Source organism: Asterias amurensis, chromosome 2 (genome assembly GCF_032118995.1).
Source record: "Asterias amurensis chromosome 2, ASM3211899v1".
NCBI classification, from domain to species: Eukaryota; Metazoa; Echinodermata; class Asteroidea; order Forcipulatida; family Asteriidae; genus Asterias; species Asterias amurensis.
Window position 1 is genome coordinate 9,547,610 of NC_092649.1, and position 21,888 is coordinate 9,569,497.

General features: G+C 40.2%; 1 protein-coding gene across 7 annotated transcripts in view; it reads left to right on the forward strand.

Moving 5' to 3' along the window:
• LOC139934006 (E3 ubiquitin-protein ligase HUWE1-like) overlaps window positions 1-21,888 on the forward strand; it is a 96,314-nt gene that overhangs the window by 62,078 nt on the left and 12,348 nt on the right. For 3 of the 7 annotated variants that reach the window (XM_071928261.1, XM_071928266.1, XM_071928262.1), the window contains 20 exons: window positions 2,211-2,293; window positions 2,773-2,914; window positions 3,998-4,114; window positions 4,875-4,957; window positions 5,855-6,035; window positions 7,378-7,470; window positions 7,768-7,990; window positions 9,148-9,428; window positions 10,561-10,790; window positions 11,233-11,317; window positions 12,338-12,554; window positions 13,149-13,396; window positions 14,192-14,264; window positions 15,366-15,415; window positions 16,180-16,460; window positions 16,642-16,930; window positions 18,694-19,829; window positions 20,100-20,247; window positions 20,543-20,655; window positions 21,213-21,361. In XM_071928261.1, the coding sequence (XP_071784362.1) occupies window positions 2,211-2,293; window positions 2,773-2,914; window positions 3,998-4,114; window positions 4,875-4,957; window positions 5,855-6,035; window positions 7,378-7,470; window positions 7,768-7,990; window positions 9,148-9,428; window positions 10,561-10,790; window positions 11,233-11,317; window positions 12,338-12,554; window positions 13,149-13,396; window positions 14,192-14,264; window positions 15,366-15,415; window positions 16,180-16,460; window positions 16,642-16,930; window positions 18,694-19,829; window positions 20,100-20,247; window positions 20,543-20,655; window positions 21,213-21,361 (4,222 nt within the window). The remainder of the gene's footprint in view (window positions 1-2,210; window positions 2,294-2,772; window positions 2,915-3,997; window positions 4,115-4,874; window positions 4,958-5,854; window positions 6,036-7,377; window positions 7,471-7,767; window positions 7,991-9,147; window positions 9,429-10,560; window positions 10,791-11,232; window positions 11,318-12,337; window positions 12,555-13,148; window positions 13,397-14,191; window positions 14,265-15,365; window positions 15,416-16,179; window positions 16,461-16,641; window positions 16,931-18,693; window positions 19,830-20,099; window positions 20,248-20,542; window positions 20,656-21,212; window positions 21,362-21,888) is intronic. The other 4 variants (XM_071928264.1, XM_071928267.1, XM_071928265.1 and 1 more) reach the window with 3 other exon arrangements.

The window sequence follows — 21,888 nt, forward strand, 5'->3', positions numbered from 1 at the left end:
GGCTTGTCATGGTAGAGTTTTAAGAGCATCGGACTCGAGCTCTGCTGTTTCTGATCAGCAGAGTTTGGGTTTGAATTGCACTTGAGTCATTCGAGCAAGATACTTTACCATAATTGCTTTTTCCTTTGGATTGAACATTAAGCCCTAGAATAGTAGACTAGTATTTCTATTGCATGGCATTGCTTTAATCCTCTTTGAATTTATTTGTATCCTGTGTTTTATGCCCTTCGGTTAGGGGTCATTCCATGTCAAATCACCCCCAAAAAAGGCAATTTTAAACCCTACCCTCTTCAAATTTGCTCATATTTGGTTTATGGGGTAATCGTGGCTCAACAATCTCAAATTTTAAATTTCAGCTCCATCCGATAAACGGTTTTCGCGCTACGGCATGCTCTTTCTTGTTGATTTCGGTCAAAATGCGCCTGACCTCTGACATTCAACTGACCATAACACGGTAACCTTTGGGTCAAATTGGTTGAAGTTGGTGTCTTTGGAAAGGAAATTGTGTAAGCTTTCCAAATATGTCTTTATTTCTTTTGTAGGAACATGTTTAGGTATGATAACCTTTTGACCTCTACTTTGACCTTGAATTTGACCTTGTGGATCATGTGACCCGGCAACGAACTTCGGTGAAAATTTACCCTTGTATGTTATCTCCACAATATCAAAAATTTAGAGATATAATATTTTTGGCTTGCTTTCAAGCTCCACTCAAAGTTGTCCTACTTCACTTTTCCTGTGCAAAGTACGTGTACATTTGATACATGTCCATACGTATGTATGTCATGATTTTGCTTGGGGACCCATAGCCTTGCTTGATATACATGCGTATGAACAGGTATGTATATGTACATGTACTTTGCATAGAAATAGGCAAGTAGGGCAACTTTGAGTGGAGCCTGAAGGCAAGTCAAAACTATTGTATTTCTAATTTTTCTATATTGTGGAGAAAACGTATAAGGGTAAATTTTCACCGAAGTTCGTCGCTGAGTCACGTGATCCACAAGGTCAAATTCAAGGTCAAAGTAGAGGTCAAAAGGTTATCATACCTAAACATGTTCCTTCAAAAAAGAAGAAGACATATTTGGAAAGCTTACACAATTTCCTTTCCAAAGACACCAATTTCAACCAATTTGACCCAAAGGTTACCGGCTTATGGTCGTTTGAATGTCAGAGGTCAGGCGCATTTTGACCGAAATCAACAAGAAAGAGCATGCCGTAGCGCGAAAACCGTTTATCGTATGGAGCTGAAATTTGAAATTTGAGCTTGTTGAGCCATGATTACCCCATAAACCAATTTTGAGCAAATTTGAAGAGGGTAGGGTTTAACCCATTGGGTGATTTGACACGGAATGACCCTTAGAAAGAATTCAGATATTATTTTGTAGATTTTATTTTGTGTACGAGTAAATTCAGTTTGACGCCCCATGCTAAAGCCAGGCACTTCTTGGAAGGGGATAGTAAAATGGCATTCAAAGTGGAGATCACTTAATCTTGAGCCATGAGCAAGTTGTGGTGATCGACTTGACTTGACCAGAAACTTTGACACGATATCGATGTGATGTTTTAAAGATACGGTCAGAGATTGGTAAATACTCGGAAAGATTAGTAAATACTTGGTAAAAGAGCACTGCAGCTTTTGAAAGGAGAAATCATTTTCAGAAAAGATTCCCTTCGAAGTGTTACAGTTTGAATAATTTTTCACCCATTAATGTTCGAATCTGAGAACAATTCATGCATGAAAGTTTCTCGGATTCTTGAGGGTTGACTGAAAAGCCAAATTTTTGTTTATTCGGGGATGCTGTTGGTACGATTGGTACCTCTCTAAATGTGGATGCATTCAACGTTCTTCCTGAAAATATCATGGCAGTTAGTTTTGTTGCTGTTTTCTTAACAGGTTGACACTGTTTTTAGCTAAAACTTTCACATGTGTTTTCGATCGTAGCTATTTTGATAGTTTACGTTGACAAAAAAAAAACAATCTATGACCCTCCCTTTAAATGTCATACATGATGAGAAGTACTTAGCTAAAGATGCTTTTTGAAAGCTCTTATTCTCATCTCTTTGACTTGAAAATAAACCCAGTTTTGAGATTTTGTGCCTGGTTATTGCATGGCGTGTCAAATAAAGTTTCCATCAACATGTATGTTTTGATTTGCATTGTTCTGAAAAGAAATTTATCTTTTTTTCAATTATTATAAATATTCTAGTATTGTCGTTGGCAGATATTCTTGGACATTCTTCAGATGCGCTTGCCGGTGAAGCGTCAGCTAGATCCGCAGCTGCCATGGAAGTTAGTATCATTTTTTAATCCGCTCCAAAAGCAAACATTTCTAAGATCATTCTGAGGTTGAAGAGGGAGCCGAAAGGTCAAATTCAGTTTTGTGATCCACTCATTCTCAAAAGGCCTTATGAAAATGGGGAAAAACATTTCAAGTCTCTGAGAACGTGCTATGTTATACACCACAGAGTAGATTTTCTCGGAATTCGGGAGACTTCTCTACTACCACAGAGTAGATATTCAGAAATCACGAGACTTCTCAGTTCTGAAAAGAACTGTCCCACTTATTAACTACTACCTTGGCGGAAGGTAGGACATTGGCCGAGACTTCTTATTTGTGATCCACTTATTCTCAAAAGGCCTTTTGAAAATGGAAAAAAACAATTTCAAGTCTCTGAGAACATGCTTTATACTCTACTACCACAGAGTAGATTTTCTGGGAATTTGGGAGACTCAAATCCTCTTCATTCTTGCATCTCGTTTTTTTATAGAGTCGTACGGAGCTTGATGACATCATGGACGAGCTGATGGAGAGAAGGAACAATGATTCACACTCACTCCTAGGAGAGACCCTCATAGCTACTGGCCCTGAGAGGCTTGGATCCCTCGGCTCTGGATTCCTAGACCAAGCTGGTAAAACATCTTCTTCGTCCTCTTCTTATTATTATTATTTATTCAGCATTCACACATGACAATCGTACAATACAGAACACGCCAATAATAAAAATGTCACGGGAACAACACATGCCAGCAAAAAAAAAGGTAACCTAATAACTCTGGCCTGTGTGCCTTTGTTTCCTATACTACTGGCTGTACAAAACGGAGAAAGTTATTTAAAAAAAAAAAAACCATTTGGTATACATCAGAAAAAATGGGGAATAGTTATTATTTAAAAATTACACATGTTTATATTTACAGGCCTGGAATGTCGCTAAAACTCTGGATAAATTCAAACGCCTTCTCAAAACTCACTTGTTAAACTCCAACTAGTTTTGTCTGTTTTTTTCTTTCTGACTTTGTACAGCGCATTGGGACTCCGTGTGTAATGAGCTTTAACAGAACGGTTTATTATTATTATTATTATTATTATTTGAGAGGGGCAAGGCCGTTTTAATTTTTTCAAAGGGCACTTTGATTGGAAAACCATAAAGTCAATGGGAAAGTTTTGGAGAGGCACCAAGGCTAAGACCAAGCCAGCAGAGGCTGTGGCCTCCATGTAATTCCAGGCCTTTTGTTTGTTATTGTTGGTGAAGGGTTGGGATCAACGTTACACAGGCAGGAATTCTGCGTTTTAGAAAAAAAATGATCGGCGCTAAAATAATAGCCTAGTATATGCCTGGCAACAACAATGTGCAACTACAATAATGTAAAATAACCCTAGTACATGCTAACAATGCACCTTAGAGCATAATAATCCTCAACATTTTCTAGGGTACCATTGTGGGTCTCATGTCCCGTGGCATTTCGACTGCCTTCGCTCCGCACTTACGTTGTGCCTTCAAAAGATTTCCTCTTTTTTTTTTCAACGGGCAGTTGTTGTTTGGTTACAGTCTCTTTCCCAGCATAGGTCCGTAGCCGGCCTCTGTCTTTTCCATAGATGTTTCCATTTAGCCTTGTATGTATTCATATATTTAAAATGTATGTTGATTGAAACAAAACAACAAAATAAAATAAAAATGGTTGAGTGCAAGTTTTATTGGTCTTGTCTTCTTGTAGGTGATGCTTCGCAAGATGAGATGGTGATAACGATGACCGATGAAGGAGAGGAGATGGACCAAGCTATGGATGATGCCGACTTGAATAATCACCATAGCAACCAAGAAGGCACAGCTGGTCAGTATCAATAAGAATTACCTTTGTAGTTTCAATTTATGTTTTTTTATTTTCATCTCTTCTAGGTTCATTTGTTTTTCTACCTAGCAATTCCGAAAGGAGTAAAGAGAGTTATTTGATTTAGTTCTCAAATTGCTATGACACAGTATCCCTACTAAGTTCTTTTAGAATATAGGACTAGGACTAGATGAAAGTGTTTTGTGAATATAATAAACAATCTTTTGAATATGTACATGTACATGGGAAAGTTAGCTTTTAGTGTGAGCGATTCTTCTCTGTCTAGATTCTTTTTTTTTTCACACAAGAAACGGCATTTCATGTGCCAAATTTGTATGATTTCAAACTAATCAGAACAAGGCCCATTCCATGGCTCTGCTTAGTGTTAGCAGACCACTGTTCATGATGCAAACATACGAAACACCAGAGTAAAGAATGTGCCCAATGAGTACACAAGCTTTAAAGTGTCCTTGCAACGGCAGAAAAACACAAGCTTAGGACATATGAATTTATGAAATAAACTAAATGGATTGGTCTATTGACCCAATTCACCTTACAACATCATCATAATAATCTTGGATGCGCTATACTGGTGGGCAATGTCACTGCATTATTCAGTAAAATGCCCATTTCAGGCGACCCGGCGTTTACACGTAAACCTACTGCCCACCAAAAGAGTGAACGTGGCACAGTCGCCGTGTGTGACGTGCCCGCAAGGGGTCTAGTATTTTGTTTCTTAATACTATGTTATTATTGCCTGCAGATATTGATGGGGACGATGATAGCGTCCATGATGGGGACTCGGCCGCTGAGAGCGATTCAGATGATGACAGTGAAGACCAACGGGTATGATGTCATAATAATATCATGAATATTCATGAATTAGTGTCTCTGTTAGATCAATACTTCCCCACCCACCTCTTAAACGCCTAAACACACAAGTAACTTCCTAGGTACAGCTCTCACACGTGGGGTATCATGCATTTTTTATTTGGTGTTAACCCTTACACCGGTGTGTGTCAGCACTGTATACTCGGTACTTTCTTGAGTTCTGTGAAAAAAAAATCACATATTACCGAGATTGCCCGGTTGTTAGAGGCAGTTTGAATCCTGCATTTTAGCAGTGGGTACCGCAACAATTTAATAGATGTAAAAATTTGCATCGGGATAATCATTTTTATTTTATTTTTTAGACTTACCTTTTCACTGTATGTGTAATAAATATATTTTCAAGACTTTCCTGAGCTCTGTGGAAAAAACCCAGGTATATTACCAACTAGACCACGGAGATTGCCTAGTAGCTATAGGCTGTTCGAATCCTATATTTTAGCAGCAATTATTGGTAATGCCTAAAAATAGTTATTAGCATATAACCTTACTTAGTAACGAGAAATGGGGAGAGGTTGATAGTATAAAACATTGTGAGAAACAGCTCCTTTGAAGTGACATATTTTTCCACAAATTTGATTTCGAGACTTCAGAATTAGATTTTGAGGTCTTGAAATCAAACATCTGAAAGCACACAACTTCGTGTGACAAGGGTGTTTTTTCTTTCCTAATTATCTCGCAACTTTGACGACCAATTGAGCTCAAATTTTCACAGGTTTGTTATTTTGTGCATATGTTGAGATACATCAAGTGAGAAGATTGGTCTTTGACAATTACCAATAATGTCCATTGTCTTTAATAGATGTCAAATTTGCATTAGGGATAAACAATGTTATTTGTGGGTTGTGGTTTTAGGAAGGTGAAGATGAAGACGAGGATTGCGAAGAGGAAGAAGAGGAGGAGGAAGAAGAAGAGGAGCATGAAGGATCCGACATGGATATGGAGTATGATTACTACGACGATCTAGAGGAATCTTACTTTGGTGTCGCTGATAGAGATGAAGATCTATTCATACAACTGGAAGACGTCTTCCCAGGTATGTCTCACCCTCATATACTAAAAAATCGCTGTGTTAGTCTATTATTAACAATTATAATAATTTGGGAGGGCTGATTATCCTTACTCGCAGCTAAGAGCTGAATTGCGAAGGATGCTGCTACAACGTGTTTTAGAAGCAAGCATGCAAGGGCACCTTTGGCAGGCAGCCACATCAACCAATTATAACCAGCCAGAGATCGAAAGTGTTTGATAGATAAAACAAGGAGGGTAGGGGAAGCACGTATAGACTGACTGATTATATATTAAAAAAACTACATGAGCTTTTGTTGGTTACATCTGATGAAGTAGTTGTTGCTACAAAAGCTCATGCAGGTTTTTATGTAATTTGTTAGTCTTTGAAGACGCTGGACACTATTGGTAATTGTCAAAGACCAGTGTATCTCAACATATGCATTAAATAACAAACCTGTGAAAATGTGATCTCAATCGGTCATCAAAGTTGCAAGAAAATTATGGGAAAAAAAAAAAACACCCTTGTTGGACGAATTTGTGTGCTTTCAGATCGGAATAAAAGACCTCTGGCTAGAAGTCTTTTATTATTTTAGTGGGAAATTACCTCTTTCTCAAAATCTATGCTACTTCAGAGGTAGCCGTTTCTCACAACGTTTTATACTATCAACAGCTCTCGTTACTAAGTCAGTTTATAAGTTAATATTTGTTTTGAGTAATTACCAAACCTGTACCTTCCCTTCAAGTGCTACCACTACCTTTCTTGCCCCCCTCAATTTAATTGCAACCTGTAAAGTATTTTGTGGATGATGAGCAAACTTAGTGCTGCAGTTCACTCATTTCCAATAGATAGATACCTCATGAAAAAGGGGGGGGGGAAACTATATTATTTTATAAGAGTACAGGCATTTGTGTGAACAATTTTAAGGTATTGGGACAACCCCGTATATAAAAAAACAAACTTGAGAGGTGAGTGTTTGGACAGCTCCTGGCCAGAACAATTTAAAGAGTTTTGTGATCCAATCATTTTTCAATAGAGAGATACCTCATGAAAAAAGGGGGGGGGGGACTATATCATTTCATAAGAGTACAGGCATTTGAGTGAACAATTTTAAGGTGTTAGTGTTTTGGGACAACTCCTGATGAAAAACAAAAATTGAGAGGTAAGTGTTTGGACAGCTCCTGGCCAGAACAATTTAAAGAGTTAGGGTTCACAAATTGTCTATTGGCACTTCATGCACTGAAGTCCATATATGTTTAATTAAGAAAGAGATTAAGTAACCATTTTTAGAAGTACCCTTTTGTACGTGTGGAAGAAGACATTCTTAAAAAGATTTGTTTTGGGTTTTCTGTCCATATTTGTACCTCAGGAGAGTCTTATCACCATGGGTCTATTCTAGGCGTCCCTGCTTCCATCCGTACTTACCAGCTACCTGTAGCCGTCCATGATGACAATGCAAACGGTTAGTTTCAGTCGAAGTTCATCGTTTAAGCAATCTCAAAAGTCACGGCTTCCCCCCTTTTTTTTGTTCTTGTTTATTTTTCCCCAATGGCCAGGGGCTTCTATGTTGCATTATATGATTTTTTGGGGTTTAAACTGTTTATAACCTTCGAGCACTGAACTGGATCACGAGCTTGAAAGTTTGGCTTGTTTACACTGGAAACCTCTTCTAAGTTCTCTTAAAAGAAAAGCATCTCCATTTCTGGCAAACATTTCTATTCTCTTTCTTAATGAAATTTCACAATTTTTGTTTGGGCAGGTCCGAGCATACCGGCAGCCCCAAGTGCAGTGACCACCAACCACCCCCTGTTGATCCGTCATGCTGATCACACCAACCTGACCCACGGCTTCGGTAACACTACCAGCCGCAGTCATCGCCATAGAGGGCAGCGTATTCAACGACACGGTACCAACCCAACGCAGACTGTGCACATTTACCACTCGGGCAATGCTAGGCCACCAAGTGTGCCTACTATTCTTAGGTAAGTCATCTACTCCGTGGTAGTAGAATATAAATAAAATACCAAGACAATTTTTTGTGGACTGAAATGGTTTTATTTAACAACATCCGATGAAAACAGCTCGAAAGCTGATAAATCATGAATTAATATATGATAAAAATTGTTACAAATTGATAGAAAAAGCCACTATAATAAAAAAGCCATTACAGAGAATTGAGAAGAAAAAAAAGGGTTGATAATAAACATCAAACAATCTCTAAGGAACAATCTCTACCTGGCAAGTAGAAACAAGCATGGTGTGACTGCAAACCAAATATATAAGTCATCATTTCTTCATCAATTGTCAGTTTTTGCCTCTGGCCTCGTGAAATGGAATAGTCCAGATTTCACCTCATAAATATATTCTGTAACAATGCACTCATATGCATGTAGTATTTGTACAATAGTATTACTTTTTCTTCTCCCGAAATACTTTTAAAAAAAAACACAATAATAACAACGTGATCTGTTAGAGAGGAAACAGTGGCATGATAAAGAAGTGCAGCTTAAAGACAGTTTGTGAAAGAAGAGAGAGTGCTGGTACAACAAATGTTGAGGACAACAAATTGTTTTGACCAATCAACCAACTTCAGAATATTTTCCTTTATGAAGTACAAAACCACAAGGGGAAGTAATTTTTAAAATTAATTTTGGTCGAACAAAGAAACATTTAGTAGAGCAGGACGTGAACCAATTAACTCTGGATTAACGTGCCGGCATTGTACCAACTGAGCTATGTAGACCTAATGTTGGCAAGAGCACCTGGGGTTGATTTCACAAAGAGTTAGGATTTGTCTTATCTCGAGTTAGAGCGAGTAACTCGTCTTAACTTAGGATTAATCTTAAGGTCCGCATGCTACAGTGCAGGGTTGGGACTCGTCCTAAGTCCTAAGATTAGTCTTAAGTTAGGAAGAGTTTTGTGAAATCGATGGCAGGACTTGAACCAATTACCTCTTGATTAACGTGCCGGCATTGTACCAACTGAGCTATGTAGACCTACATGTAATGTTGGCAAAAGCACCTGGCCACACAACATCAGAAGTCGTTGTATGGACAAAAGGAGCTCGGCACCAACTGGAATTTGTAAAAAAAAAAAAACTTAAAAATATACCAATTTTTCACCTATCTGTATTACGCAGGCTACTAGGCCTATCTTCAGCGGCGGATATCGTCCAACTAACGTCCGGGGCGACCACGTCCAACGCCAGCAACCAGACCAGAATATACCTCGCTGACTCAGCCGACGAACAGATGATCGGTCATAACTACGACGGGATCTACGAAGACCTGTACCAAGATAACTACAACGACGGGTACTTGTCCAGTTCGGATCCGATCTCCAGCGTCCCTACAACCTACCAGAGGTGGGATGAAGAGGCGAGGTTGTTGGATGGTGCCAGCATGCATGATTGTATACAAGGTGAGTGACTAATGTCATACGGGACTACTGACGTCATGCAGTCGCTTACGGAAGCGGCTTAGCGTCAGGGGTCTTTTAGCGATTCACAGTAGCGAATGCCAAAGAATGGGTCTATAAAAGTTTTTATTTAGGCATGGCCAAAAGGGGCAAAATCTTTTGGTTTTTATTTTGTAACATAAATGAAATATCATTCTACAGTTTTATTTGAAAAAACTGCAACAGACCTCACTGTAGTAGCACTTGAATTTGTTATCACTAACTTGTTTTCACCCCAAAACATTTGAATCTGTGAAACGAGATATGCATTATCGATTCTCAGATATTATTATTGGTTTATTAAAAATTCAAACAGTTTAAAAGATACACAACAAGAATGTACATTATAAAAACATTTAAAAGGGAAGTGTTTACAGTAAAATTGTTTAAAAGATTATGTACAATTGACAAAAAAAACTACAACTTGAATTCCAGCTCCATTAATTTTTTTTTTAAAAGGTTAAAAATTCAACTGTTGAAAAGAGTGGTTAGGGAAGGAATTGGGCTGTTTTTGTACCTTTAGTATTTCTAAGATTATTGTTTCTGTTGGGTGGGAGCAAATGTCTATAGTTGTTAGAACTTAAAAGTGATTTACCAAATTTAGAAAACAGTTGATGGAGTCTGACAGAGACGGGTGACAAGCCAACGAGGGTGTAAATTTCACTGAAAGACTTGTCACTACAAAAACCCTTTATTAGGATAATGAGAATGGCCGTTTTCTGTAATTTCTCTAGACAATCCAATTGTGGGTAGCTGTGGATGGATCCAACAATCTTGTGAAAACACCTTGAGCGCTTTTTGCTTTTTTTTCACTTTGACTTTGTATTCAGCTGCAACTTTCACATGTGACTCTTATTGTACCTTTTACCTCGCCAAACATGGATGGTTTCAATGTTCTTGTGAAAATCCCCCCCCCCCCAGCAAGTAGACACTGGAACTTAACTTGCGCCTTGAACATCTATAAAGATTGATTTGGCGCATTACAAATACCTATTATTATTATTATTATTATTTATAACTGTGCCTATAAATTATCGGTTGTTGACAACAAAAACAGACTATAACTGTGTTCTAAATTGATTTTTATGTTGACCAGCCCTGAAGCCGAGTCTGATCGAGCTACTTGAGAAACACCGCGACGAGGAGCTCGCTGAGAGGAGAGAGAAACGACGCAAACAGGCTGAGGAGGAAGCGGTCAAGAAGGCAGAAGAAGATGCCAAGAAGAAAGCTGAGGCTGCCAAGAAGGCTGAGCTAGAGAAGAAGAAAGGAAACGGGGACGCCAAAGCGTCAACGGAAACGGACAAAGAGAAGGAAGAAAAAATGGAGGTAGGTGAATTTATTTGTTTTTTCCCTTACACCGATGTGTATTGAGCACTGTATATTCGGAGCTTTCTCAAGTTCTGTGAGAAAAAAAAATCCACATGCAAATCACTTTGCTGGGATTGGAACTCGATACCCATGCATCGCTAGAGCAGATGTCTTACCACTAGACCACCGGGCTAGCCCATTGGCTAGAGGCAAACGAGGAAGAATGAAAAAAGATAAGTTGCTTTTTATCCCGAAATGCTTCATCCAGTGTCTATGCATTGTGTGTGTTTTTTTGGTTTTTATGATTTCATGTTTTTAATCATGTTTACTTTTTTTGAGTAGGAATGAAAAAAGATAAGTTGCATTTTTTCCTGAAATGCTTCATACAGTGTCTATGCATTGTGTGTGATTTTTGTTTTTTATGTTTTTAATAATGTGTTATTTTTTGCACTTTGATTAGGTTACAGAGGGGGGAGCAAGAAGTGAAGAAACAGCCTCAGGCCGAGCTGCTACATCAAGTACACCTATACCCTCTGAGTTGACAGGTATTGACATTGCACCCTGATTTATTCCAGTTTACACTTTGATGATTAAAACACACTTGAAATGTTTTCCCCCCATTATTTTCTTGTGATTCTGATGATTGTTTGAGTTTATACTTTCGCAGTCTTGGTTTTTAAAATGTGTATGTGGTGTAACATAAGGTGCCGATAAATTCTTTCCCTTTTATAGTAAACATGCCTGGATTTAACTCACGGCAATCCGTGTTTTTTTTTTTACCAAATGAAGGCGCTCTCAGTAGTATTGCTATCACTTTCGGGTTATAGGCGTTTCGTTCTGCAAAGTTTTATTAGGCGTTCTGTCACCTTTGAGAGGTGGATTATAACGGCTCATTTAAAAGTCTTTTTGTCTGTGATGGATATGATGTCTGTGGTTCTAATGTGTTCTAGTCTTAAATAACTGTATCGGGTATGAATGAAAATCCTGATGGAAGTGATATTAATATGTTTGAGAGCGCCATCACACGGTCAACAATATGGCTCATTGTTGTGGTGCCCTGTGCTGTTGCTGTAGTGCTCTTTGAAAAGAATTAAAAGCAGTGGACACTATTGGTAATTGTCAAAGACTAGCCTTCACAGTTGGTGTATCTCAACATATGCATAAAATAACAAACTTGTGAAAATTTGAGCTCAATCGGTCATCGAACTTGCGAGATAATAATGAAAGAAAAAAACACCCTCGTAACACAAAGTTGTGTACGTTTATATGGTTGATTTCGAGACCTCAAGTTCTAAATCTGAGGTCTCAAAGTCAAATTTGTGGAAAATTTCTTCTTTCTCGAAAACTATGGCACTTCAGAGGGAGTCGTTTCTCACAATGTTTAATACCATCAACCTCTCCCCATTACAATTACAATTGAGCAGTTACCAATAGTGTCCACTGCCTTTAATGCAAATTGACATGATAGAGGTTCCATTTACCAGAGCAACATTGCTGAGCCCCTTCAAGAGCGAAGTTTAAGGCCTGACCATTAATTTGTATTTTACTTGCCTCCCCATCTCCAGTCGGTATCAACGAGTTAGCGTCCTCCATAGCGGCAGCCGCAGTTGGCCTTCGGTCCTATTCACTGGTATCAAACAGTCAGAACCCCTCCACTACTGCTCCCTTGGTGTCGGCTTTCCCGTCCGTCGCAGCAGCATCTCTCAACTCGCCATTGACGGTCAATCCATCTCTAGGGGTCTTGGGGAATCTGCCGTCTGCACCGGTCGCCACAACTGACCGGTACGTTAACCAACTTCTAGGTTGTTTTTGTTGAGTAATCGGCTTGTTGAAACTGCTTACCTTTGTAAAAGCTTACCAGTCTTAAAAGTAAATGGTTAAACTGGCATCCCTGCTTCTGCAGAAAGTACCCTGAAAATAAAACCAATCTTCCCATTTCTGATGAGCAACTTTGAAAATCTCCCTGATTATGGAACCTTTGTCCCTATTATCTTACTGATAGTTGTTACAAAATCCCCCTCATAACAAAATGCAGCTCTGCATTTTCTTAATTAGGCTAGACAGCTAGATAACAAAAAAGTAACATTTTAGAAACATTAGCAATTTACATTTGAAAGAGGTGGAATAAAGACAACAAGCATTAGGCGGGAAAAAAGAGGTCAAAAGGAGACAAGTTCATGTTTACATTTCATGCTTGCTCCTGTTTGTTTGACACATATTACAGAACTGTTGGACACAGTCAAGACGAAGTTTAGTTTCCCATTTCCAAATTCATGTTAACAGTTCATGCTTGCTCCTGTTAGTTTGAGACAGATTGTAGAACTGATGGACACACTCATGACTGAGCTCCAATCCTATATCACATTCTCTCTCCAGGTCCACCGGTGAGGTAGTAACCTGCACCATCCCCTCCGTCGTCAACCCTCAGTTGGTGACCGTCATTGCCTCCACCACCCCAAGCACCTCGGTGTCTACCTCTTCCACTGTTCCAATCTCTAGCAGCATCTCATCCCAGGCTGAAGGAGGAGTCCCAACGCCATCCACTATTCTATCGGCTGAGCCAACGTTTGCTTCCCTCTTGGCACAGGATTACCCAGTGCCTGGAATCTCCACCACACTAGCAGGTTGGAAAAAGGGGCTTTTTGTTATTTTTATATATAAATAAAATCACAAAAAAAAAAATTGTTTTTTTGTCATAGTTACTATTTGGTCCTAAGTGTAAAGTTTTCCCCTTATAATGTTATGGAAACTTGACAGGACAAACGATTTTTGATCTTGTGTTTTTTTCCCATTGTTGGTGGCACCCTTTTTGGTTCCCAGCATTGACCCATACAAATGAAAAGTGAAATCAATACTAAGTACCAGTGCCTCAAAAAAAAAGAAATCCCAGCATAAAGCCAGTCCTTGTTGTGTTATACAACACTGACTGGATGTAGGTTGTTTATCTTCACTGCTATGCATTTTCCCATTGTCTTGTTTGGATCGAGTAATGTTACGTCACAGTGTTGTTTTGATTATTAGGCGCTTCGATCCACAACTTCCTCTTTGGTGTGTTCAAGACCACCTGATTTGTTGTCCTTGTAAAGACTTATGCATTAACTAACTGCCTCTAGCTACCGGGCAATCTCTGTAGTCTAGTTGGAAAGACACTGCTCTAAGATTGCAAGGGTCGTGGGTTCAAATCCCACCCGAGTAATATGCCTGTGATATTTGTTCACAGGATTCGAGAAAGTACTGAGTGTACAGTGCTAACACACATCGGTGTATAAGTAAAAAACAAAATTAATATTCATTATCCCTGATGCATATTTAACATCTCTCATACTTCTGCGTTTGTTTTGTCTTTTGCTGTTTTATATCTTCCTAATTAATTTTGTTCTCCTTTATGCTGAATAACTTTTCATTTTGTAATCCTACAGGTTCTCCAACCACAGCAAATCCAGTTTCGTCTTCATCCACCTCAACACCTATACAGAGCACTACCAGTGTGAGGTCAGTCAACTTGCTTTGTTTTCCAAATAAATATGTATAAATGTGTAGTGACTATGCTTCAAATGCCCAAAAGAAAACAGGAATGAATATTCAATTCAATATTGGTTTATTTTCATATAAAAATACAAGACCAAATAAAAAGTCATAGACTAATGGCATTTGGTTTTGACAGTATATTTGAATCAATACCCAACAGAGGGAAAACAAATGAAGCCATAACATTACTCAACAGCGTGCACTGATGTCTGTTAATCTTTGTAAAGACCCCTTTCACAACTAGGAATGCACATCCTAAGATTGCGTGTCTACCATTTCCATCTTTTTGGGGGTCAGTTCCTTTCTGCAAAATGTTGACCCCCAAATGGCGGACACAATAGGCACCTTTAAGTGCAGTGTGCAATGTTGGAGGGGTTTAAACTCTGTGCTTTACGAGGACAAAATATCCACATGCATACTTCTCCTGTAGGGATTTCAACCCCTGCATTCTAGAGCAGATTTCTTAAACACTAGACCACCAACCATGCCTGGTGCAAGAGACCAGGGCCAAATTTCATGGCTCTGCTTACCGCCGAATTCTGCTTACGTGCAAGCGCCGAATTACTGCGCTAGCCTTGTAAGCATAGAATGCCTAGCAACGTGGAGTATGCACGCGCAGAAGCCCAAATTCGCCGATAACCCGTGAAATACGCTTGTCGTAAGCACAGAATTCCCTGCTTCCGTAAGCGCCGATTCTGTGCTTACGGTAAGCAGAGCCATGAAATTGGGCCCTGTTTTATTGAAATAGATTAAATTCTTGTAATGTTTTACCCTGTTGAAGATTTTCCTTTGAAATTGGTAAATACAGTTTTTAAGAAAATAGAATTAGCTGTTGCCAACTTCTTACCAACCAAAATGACCTATGGTATAAATGCAAAGAAAAGTTGATGGCCTGACGTTTTGACCCGAGCAGCGTCTTTCTCAAAGGCTAAACGACAACACAGCAACCATGAACAGGTTACTAAGTGTAACAAAAGCAGCGAAGTGGAAATAGATGGAGAGAGAGAGAGTTCTTGTAAGAAGTCTTTGATGAAATTCCCGTTGTAATATTTCTCTCCTTTGTAGTGCTGCAAGTGAACCCCCTGGTCCATCAGGAACTGGAATCACCCTCGGTGGTAAGTAGCAATGATTTGATCAGGAATTTTGTTTATCCTATGAAGCCAAGTTTGAATTGGATAAAAGTTTTAACCGAGACCATAAATAGCATTCCGATGGCTTAATCTTGGTGAAATTTTCCTGGGCTGTTTGCACTGGACTTAAAATAATCAGTTGGTAGGGTGCTGGTACGTTAATCAGGAGGTTGTGTCAACAAGTCCCACTCCGGTCAATTTGTCTCGTTCAAACCCAAAGGCTATATAAAACTTACACTGTCGGTTCCCCTTGTGGTATAATACTTAATATTTAAAGACAGTGGACACTATTGGTAATTGTCAAAGACCAGTCTTCTCACTTGTTGTATCTCAACATATGCATAAAATAACAAACCTGTGAAAATTTGAGCTCAATCGGTTGTCGAAGTTGCGAGATATTGATGAAAGAAAAAAACACCCTGGTCACATAAAGTTGTGTGCTTTCAGATGCTTGTTTTTTTGACCTCAAGTTCTAAACTTGAGGTCTCGAAATCAAATTCGTTGAAAATTACTTCTTTCTCGAAAACTACGTCAATTCAGAGGGAGCCGTTTCTCACAATGTTTTATACTATCAACCTCTCCCTATTACTCGTAATCAAGAAAGGTTTTATGATAATAATTATTTTGAGTAATTACCAATAGTGTCCACTGCCTTTAAAACAATCAAAATACGGCTTCAGTTTCTTAAAGCCATGAGAAACTGCCGATGGAGTCAATTCCAATCACTTCTTGCATATTCTCATGCTCAGGTATTCAACTTCCTGAAGGAGTGGATCCTTCCTTCTTAGCTGCTCTTCCTGAAGGCATCCGGCAAGAAGTCCTGAGGGAGCATCTCGGTATCCGACACTCTCGACACCCTCCTCCTCCCTCTGGGGTCACCACAGCTGGACCCTCTGCCCCAGTGACGACAGCAGCCCCCCTGGTGGTTGGGAGCAGCACACCGTCCACCAGCGCCTTGGATCCTAACAGTTCCATCAGCCAGGTTAACCCAGAGTTCCTGGCTGCACTACCCCTTCATATACAGGATGAGGTTAGTGTGTGTGTGTGTAGATAAGAACTACCTCATGGGGTATATTTGACAAAGAGTTAGGTTAGGACTAGTCCTAGGAGATATTTAAAACTTAAGGCTAGTCCTAAGTTAGGACGAGTAACGCAAACAATCCTAAATTCTCCTACGTCCTTTCTAATATTGACCTCATTTTTTTCACCAGGTCCTAGCGCAAGAGCGAGCCGAGCAGCAGCGTCTCTTAGCCAGCCAGCAGCCAACAACCACCACAGCAGAGCCCGTTGACCCGGCCGCCTTCATTCAAAACCTACCCCCAGGGCTCCGTCAGACCGTCCTGGCTGACATGGACGACTCTGTGCTGGCCCTCCTGCCCAACGAGATCGCCGCGGAGGCCCAGGCGCTGCGGATTGATCGGGTGCTTCGACACCGGCAGCTGATGCAGGAACGCTTGCTGAGGGAGACGGGTATGCTGGGTGCTATACTTCAGAATTCAGGTGCATTCTAAGAAGGGATGTCTCTCCACAGTTATCCGTGGCTGCCCAAAAAAAAAAAAAAAAAATGGGAGAAGTAAAAAGTCTTCAGAATCCACGATAAAGTGACATAAAACAATTTTTGAAATAAATAAAATAAATAAAATAACATGAGGCCAGAGAAAATAACAGATGAAAGCCAAGACAGTGAGAAGTAGTTAAGGTTTTTAAAAGTGCCTTAACTACTTACTGTGGGTGTGACAATATCTTGACGTTACTGTTGAGTGCAGCCCTGAAATAGTGCAGTAGACTCTTCTAAACTTCTATTTTCTTCTTTTTAAGTTTCTTCTTTCTTGTTTTTAATCCTTCCCTTTGAGTTTGCTTTGAGGTTTTTATTTTTGTTTTCGGGGTGGGGATAAAAACTGTTTGACACTCTTCTTAGATTAGACCTAATCCCCTTTGAGTTTCTGCATTGATCAGATTTCCACTTGGGTCTTTGACTTAAATTAAGTATTAGAGAGAGAGTGAGCGAGAGGATTTGATCCACAGACCAAGTAAGTGATCTCAGAGATCCAGTGGGCTTCATCTCCAAGACCAAATGGGGAGATTCGGGAGGTTTTATTGGGCTCTATCTATAAAGTAGGTTTAGAAGAACATTGCTACTTAACAATTGTCTGCTAAGCCGAAATTTGCAAGATTACCAGTTTCAAGTTGTACATGTGACATGATAAATTGGCTGGTAACCTTGTTCTGGTAAGCAAAGTTTTGTTATGCTAAGCTACTTTTTCAGACAAAAGACCAGTGAAGTCTTAAGACCTCTGACACAAGCATCAGGGTGGCGAGTACGTAAAGCACTCTCCTCTCACCAAAATGGCCCTGATAAGGAAAGGTTTGCGGTAACACCATGTAATGACTATCTCTAAATGAGTTGGGGTGGTTCTGAAAAGAAGTGTTGGTTTCAACTCAACATTTTGATCAGTATGCTCTGATCGTCTTCTGCTTTCTCCAGAAGACGATCAGAGCATACTGATTGAAACGTCGAGTTGAAACCAACAGTTTCTTTCAGAACCACCCCAACTCATTTAGAGATAGTCATTACATGGTGTTACCACAAACCTTTCCATATTGTATTTCCACCATGCAAAGTTTCAAATCCTAGTAATAGTAAGGCTCTAGTTCATTTCCCAGCTGAAGCCATGTTTTTTATGACAATAGATTTTGTTCGCTGGTTCTCTCCTAATTTTACTTTGAGCTCACAAGTTTCCCTCCCTGGATCAAGGAATGTCCAAGTCTCCAATTTTCTGGAATGTGTCATTTTGGTCAAATCACAACAACATTTCTTTGAATTACAATAAATATTTTTTTGTATGGCTAGTTAGAGTCAATTATGTTGGTGTTCTTAAATGTATTTCAACCACCACTCTTTTTGCACCCTTGCACCTTTTGCAACGTTTCCTGTTTAATTTCTTCTGAAGCTTTGAGCAAAGATGATATTTCTATCAGAATTTCTAACCCCCCCTTATACATGTTATAGACCTTTTCATGCCATGGGCATCTTGGTCTGGTTTCCTGTGGTTCAAATAGCATTGATTATTCAATGTGTCCTTTTTAAAAGGGACTCAACATTTATTTCTTTTCTTGAGGTTGCGTTGAATTGAAAGGAAGATCTGTTGCACCATGGTAAAGGTTTAAATGAGAAGATTATAGAGTTTTTCTCTAGTTTATTTTTACCAAATATTTTCAAACTAATGTACTGTATTGAATCTGTCTTCCCTCTGATCATCCAGGTCTTTCGAGCAGGTTGGGCCAAGGGGTAAACTACTATCGGCTCTCCGTGCCTCGATCAACCAGCGGGTATTCATGGAGTTGGGGCGGAGGCTCACGTGGCTTGAACACAGCAAGAGCGGCCACCACCACGACCACCAGTGCACTGACTCAATTCCAGGGTCGGCAACTGGTGGACCTGGAAGCCCTGACATGTCTTCTGGTGCTATTGTTTGTTAACGAGCCGAAGCTGAACACAGCGAGGCTACACCGTGTGCTACGCAACCTGAGTTACCACCCGTCCACCAGGCAGTGGATCCTCCAGGCTCTCCTGAGCATCTTAGAGAGGACCAGTGGGCTCCTCAAGGGTGGTGCTCCGAGCACCGTTCACGACAGTAAAGTCGGCGGTGCGAACTCTCAGTGCGATATGGAGACGGTGACGGTGATTCAGAGTAGTAAAAGCAGCCAGCAGCCGTCGTGGCTGTCGATCAGTATGGACGCTGCCTTAGGGTGTAGAGCAAGTGTCTTCCAGGTACAACGAACTGGGACCAAGAAGAGCAGTGATCGGCAAGGTGCTCTGGTCTGTATCCACCCTCAGGCTGCGCCCCTTGTCTGTAGACACGTTCTTGAAACACTAGTATCACTAGCCAAGGTGTTTCCTCACCAGTTTGTCCCGCAGAGACCCAAAGACTCTGCTAAGAATGCTGCGGACAGCAGCAGCAGTAGTAGTAGTTTAAAACTCATGGACGGGGGACCGCTAACCTCATCTGAGAGCATGACGTCCAACCTCAGTCAGGGCTCATCGGGAAGCGCCAAGCCCTCTACCGCCTCCAAGCAGGACGCAGAGTTCTGGGACCTGCTGGTGAGGCTGGACAATACGACACTAGGCAGGAAGGGTAAGATGATTTCCAAATCGTCCAGTTCGTCGCTGGACCGTGATGGGAAGAGGTCGGACACGGCACCATCCCCGATGGCCCTTCTGATGGGCATGTTGGCCCACCCTGTGATACGACGCAGCACGGCGCTAACGGACAAGATGCTACATTTGCTCTCCCTGGTGTCCGCCTCGTTACCGGAGACGGACAAGAAAGATAAACATGACCTAGCAACTGTCAAGAGCTTAGCGAGATTGGGACGGAGAATGGCCGAACCTGCGCAGGTGAGAAAAAGGCTCATTAATTGAAACCGTCCATCCCTATTTCTATGAAGTTGTCGGCACTAGATTGAAGATCTCCAAAAAGGAAAGCCTTTCACATTTCAATGTTCGCCTATTTTTCTTGTAGATCAAAAGACGATATTAACAAAATGACCCATGTGCTACCAAAGTGGTACTGTAGCATGCACTGCAGTTGGCAGTGCCTCCAATTTGTCGTACAATTTGCTTTGTGTGACAAGGCCCTTAGACTGTTTTGTTTTTCTTCCTTTGCAGTCATGCACTCCTACTCAACCGAGCCGGGAGCTTCCGGGTGAAATGACGTTGACCCCAGGGACAACGGACTCGGCATCTGGAGAAAGACAACATACGTTGTCCACAGCTAGCAGTGCTGGTAGTCCAATGGAGACTGCATCTATACCTGGTAAGTATCGCGGAAGTATTAGGTTAGATTAGGCTTAATTTTCCTGGTGTTGTCGGTTCTTTTGTCTGTCGGATTTTTTTCCATTTTTTTTTTTCATAATCAATTCATATACATAGACGTTGGACCAATGTTTGTATGAGATAGATTTGCCATTGCCAGCGTTTATATCCCCTTGTGGGAGTTTGCTGAGTTCCCTTGACAGGAAAATCTTTAAAACAAACACAAACCTCTTGAGATTTCTAAATCTTGCAATGAAGTAAGAAATTTAAGAGACTTTATTGATTGTCCTTGATAGATGTAAGCGAGACTCAAGAGTCGGAGGGAGACAAGACATCTGAAGAGAAGCAAGCTGAGACACGTACGGAGAAGACGATCGTCGAGGAATGCTTACTCAAACTAGCTGTGGAGGTAAGGAACACAACTTCTTCAAAATTCCAAGTGGGATATCGTCGACCCAAATTCAGTAAATTATTTTTCCTTGGAAGTGGCTGTTTCTTGAAACTAATTTCAGATATGTGTTTTTAGGAAGAATTTAAAAGTTCTTACAAAAAACATGCACTGTGACTATTTAAATATAATAATATCAAGTCAAAGTTTTTTCCCGGCAATGATTTTTTTAAAAGGAACGTTATGACTTTAGAAGCTTTTGGAATTTTTTTTATAATAGTACCACAGGTTGGCTCAGAAAAAAATATCAGAATACCAGAGCAGCAAACTCTCCCTGATTCTGCAGGAAGATCTCTGAAAAAACAAAAACAATCGTTCCGTGTTCTGATTTTAATGAATTTGAAAATCTCCCTGATTGTGGAATTGTTTTCCCTACTTTACTGAATGTCATTCTAAATATCTCCCTGATTGTTCTACAAAATCTCTCTGATTGCAAGATGCAAATGTTGGCAGCTCTGCGATACAAACTTGAAGTGGTAAACAATTTATTCTTATCGAGGTAACAATTTTCTTTGCAGGTTCTAACGGCTCACAGTTGTTCAGAAGATGGACTTGAAGACGCCACTACATTACTTATGCAGCTATCGAGAGGTCATGCCTTCACAAGACAGACCGTCTTAGCACTATTACTAGATGGAGCCAAGGAGATAGGCTTAGCACTATGCAGGTAAAACATCACCTTTACCATTCAGCAAGGAAACCTTGTGTCATGCAGGAAGATCAATACATTGTGTGTAATGTGTAAAAATTAACGCAAGCAGCAACAAGCATACTTCCGGGAAGAAGGTCCGGTTTGGATCAAAAGCTACCCTACAAATTTCATATTTTGTGGATCTATGTATATTTCCATATGTGACACCCCATGCCCGAACTAGGCACTTATTGGAAATAGAGAGCTGGCTTTCAAGAATTATTCACCCACATGAACCATCTAGCAATCTTCGCTCTGCCTCTTCATCACAACTACAAACACATCTCCAAGGAAAGGTCATCTCTTTCTCACACTCATCACCTGTACTCTGGAACTCTCTGCCATATCACTTAAAAACTTTAAAGACTGAAGATCAGCTCAAATTCTTGCTGATAACCCATTTATTTCAGTAGTCTACAGTTGGTAGTCCGCCGTAGTAGAATATTTAGCGAGACAAATTTTAAAAAGATCATAATCTACCCAGCAAGTAGATATACACATGG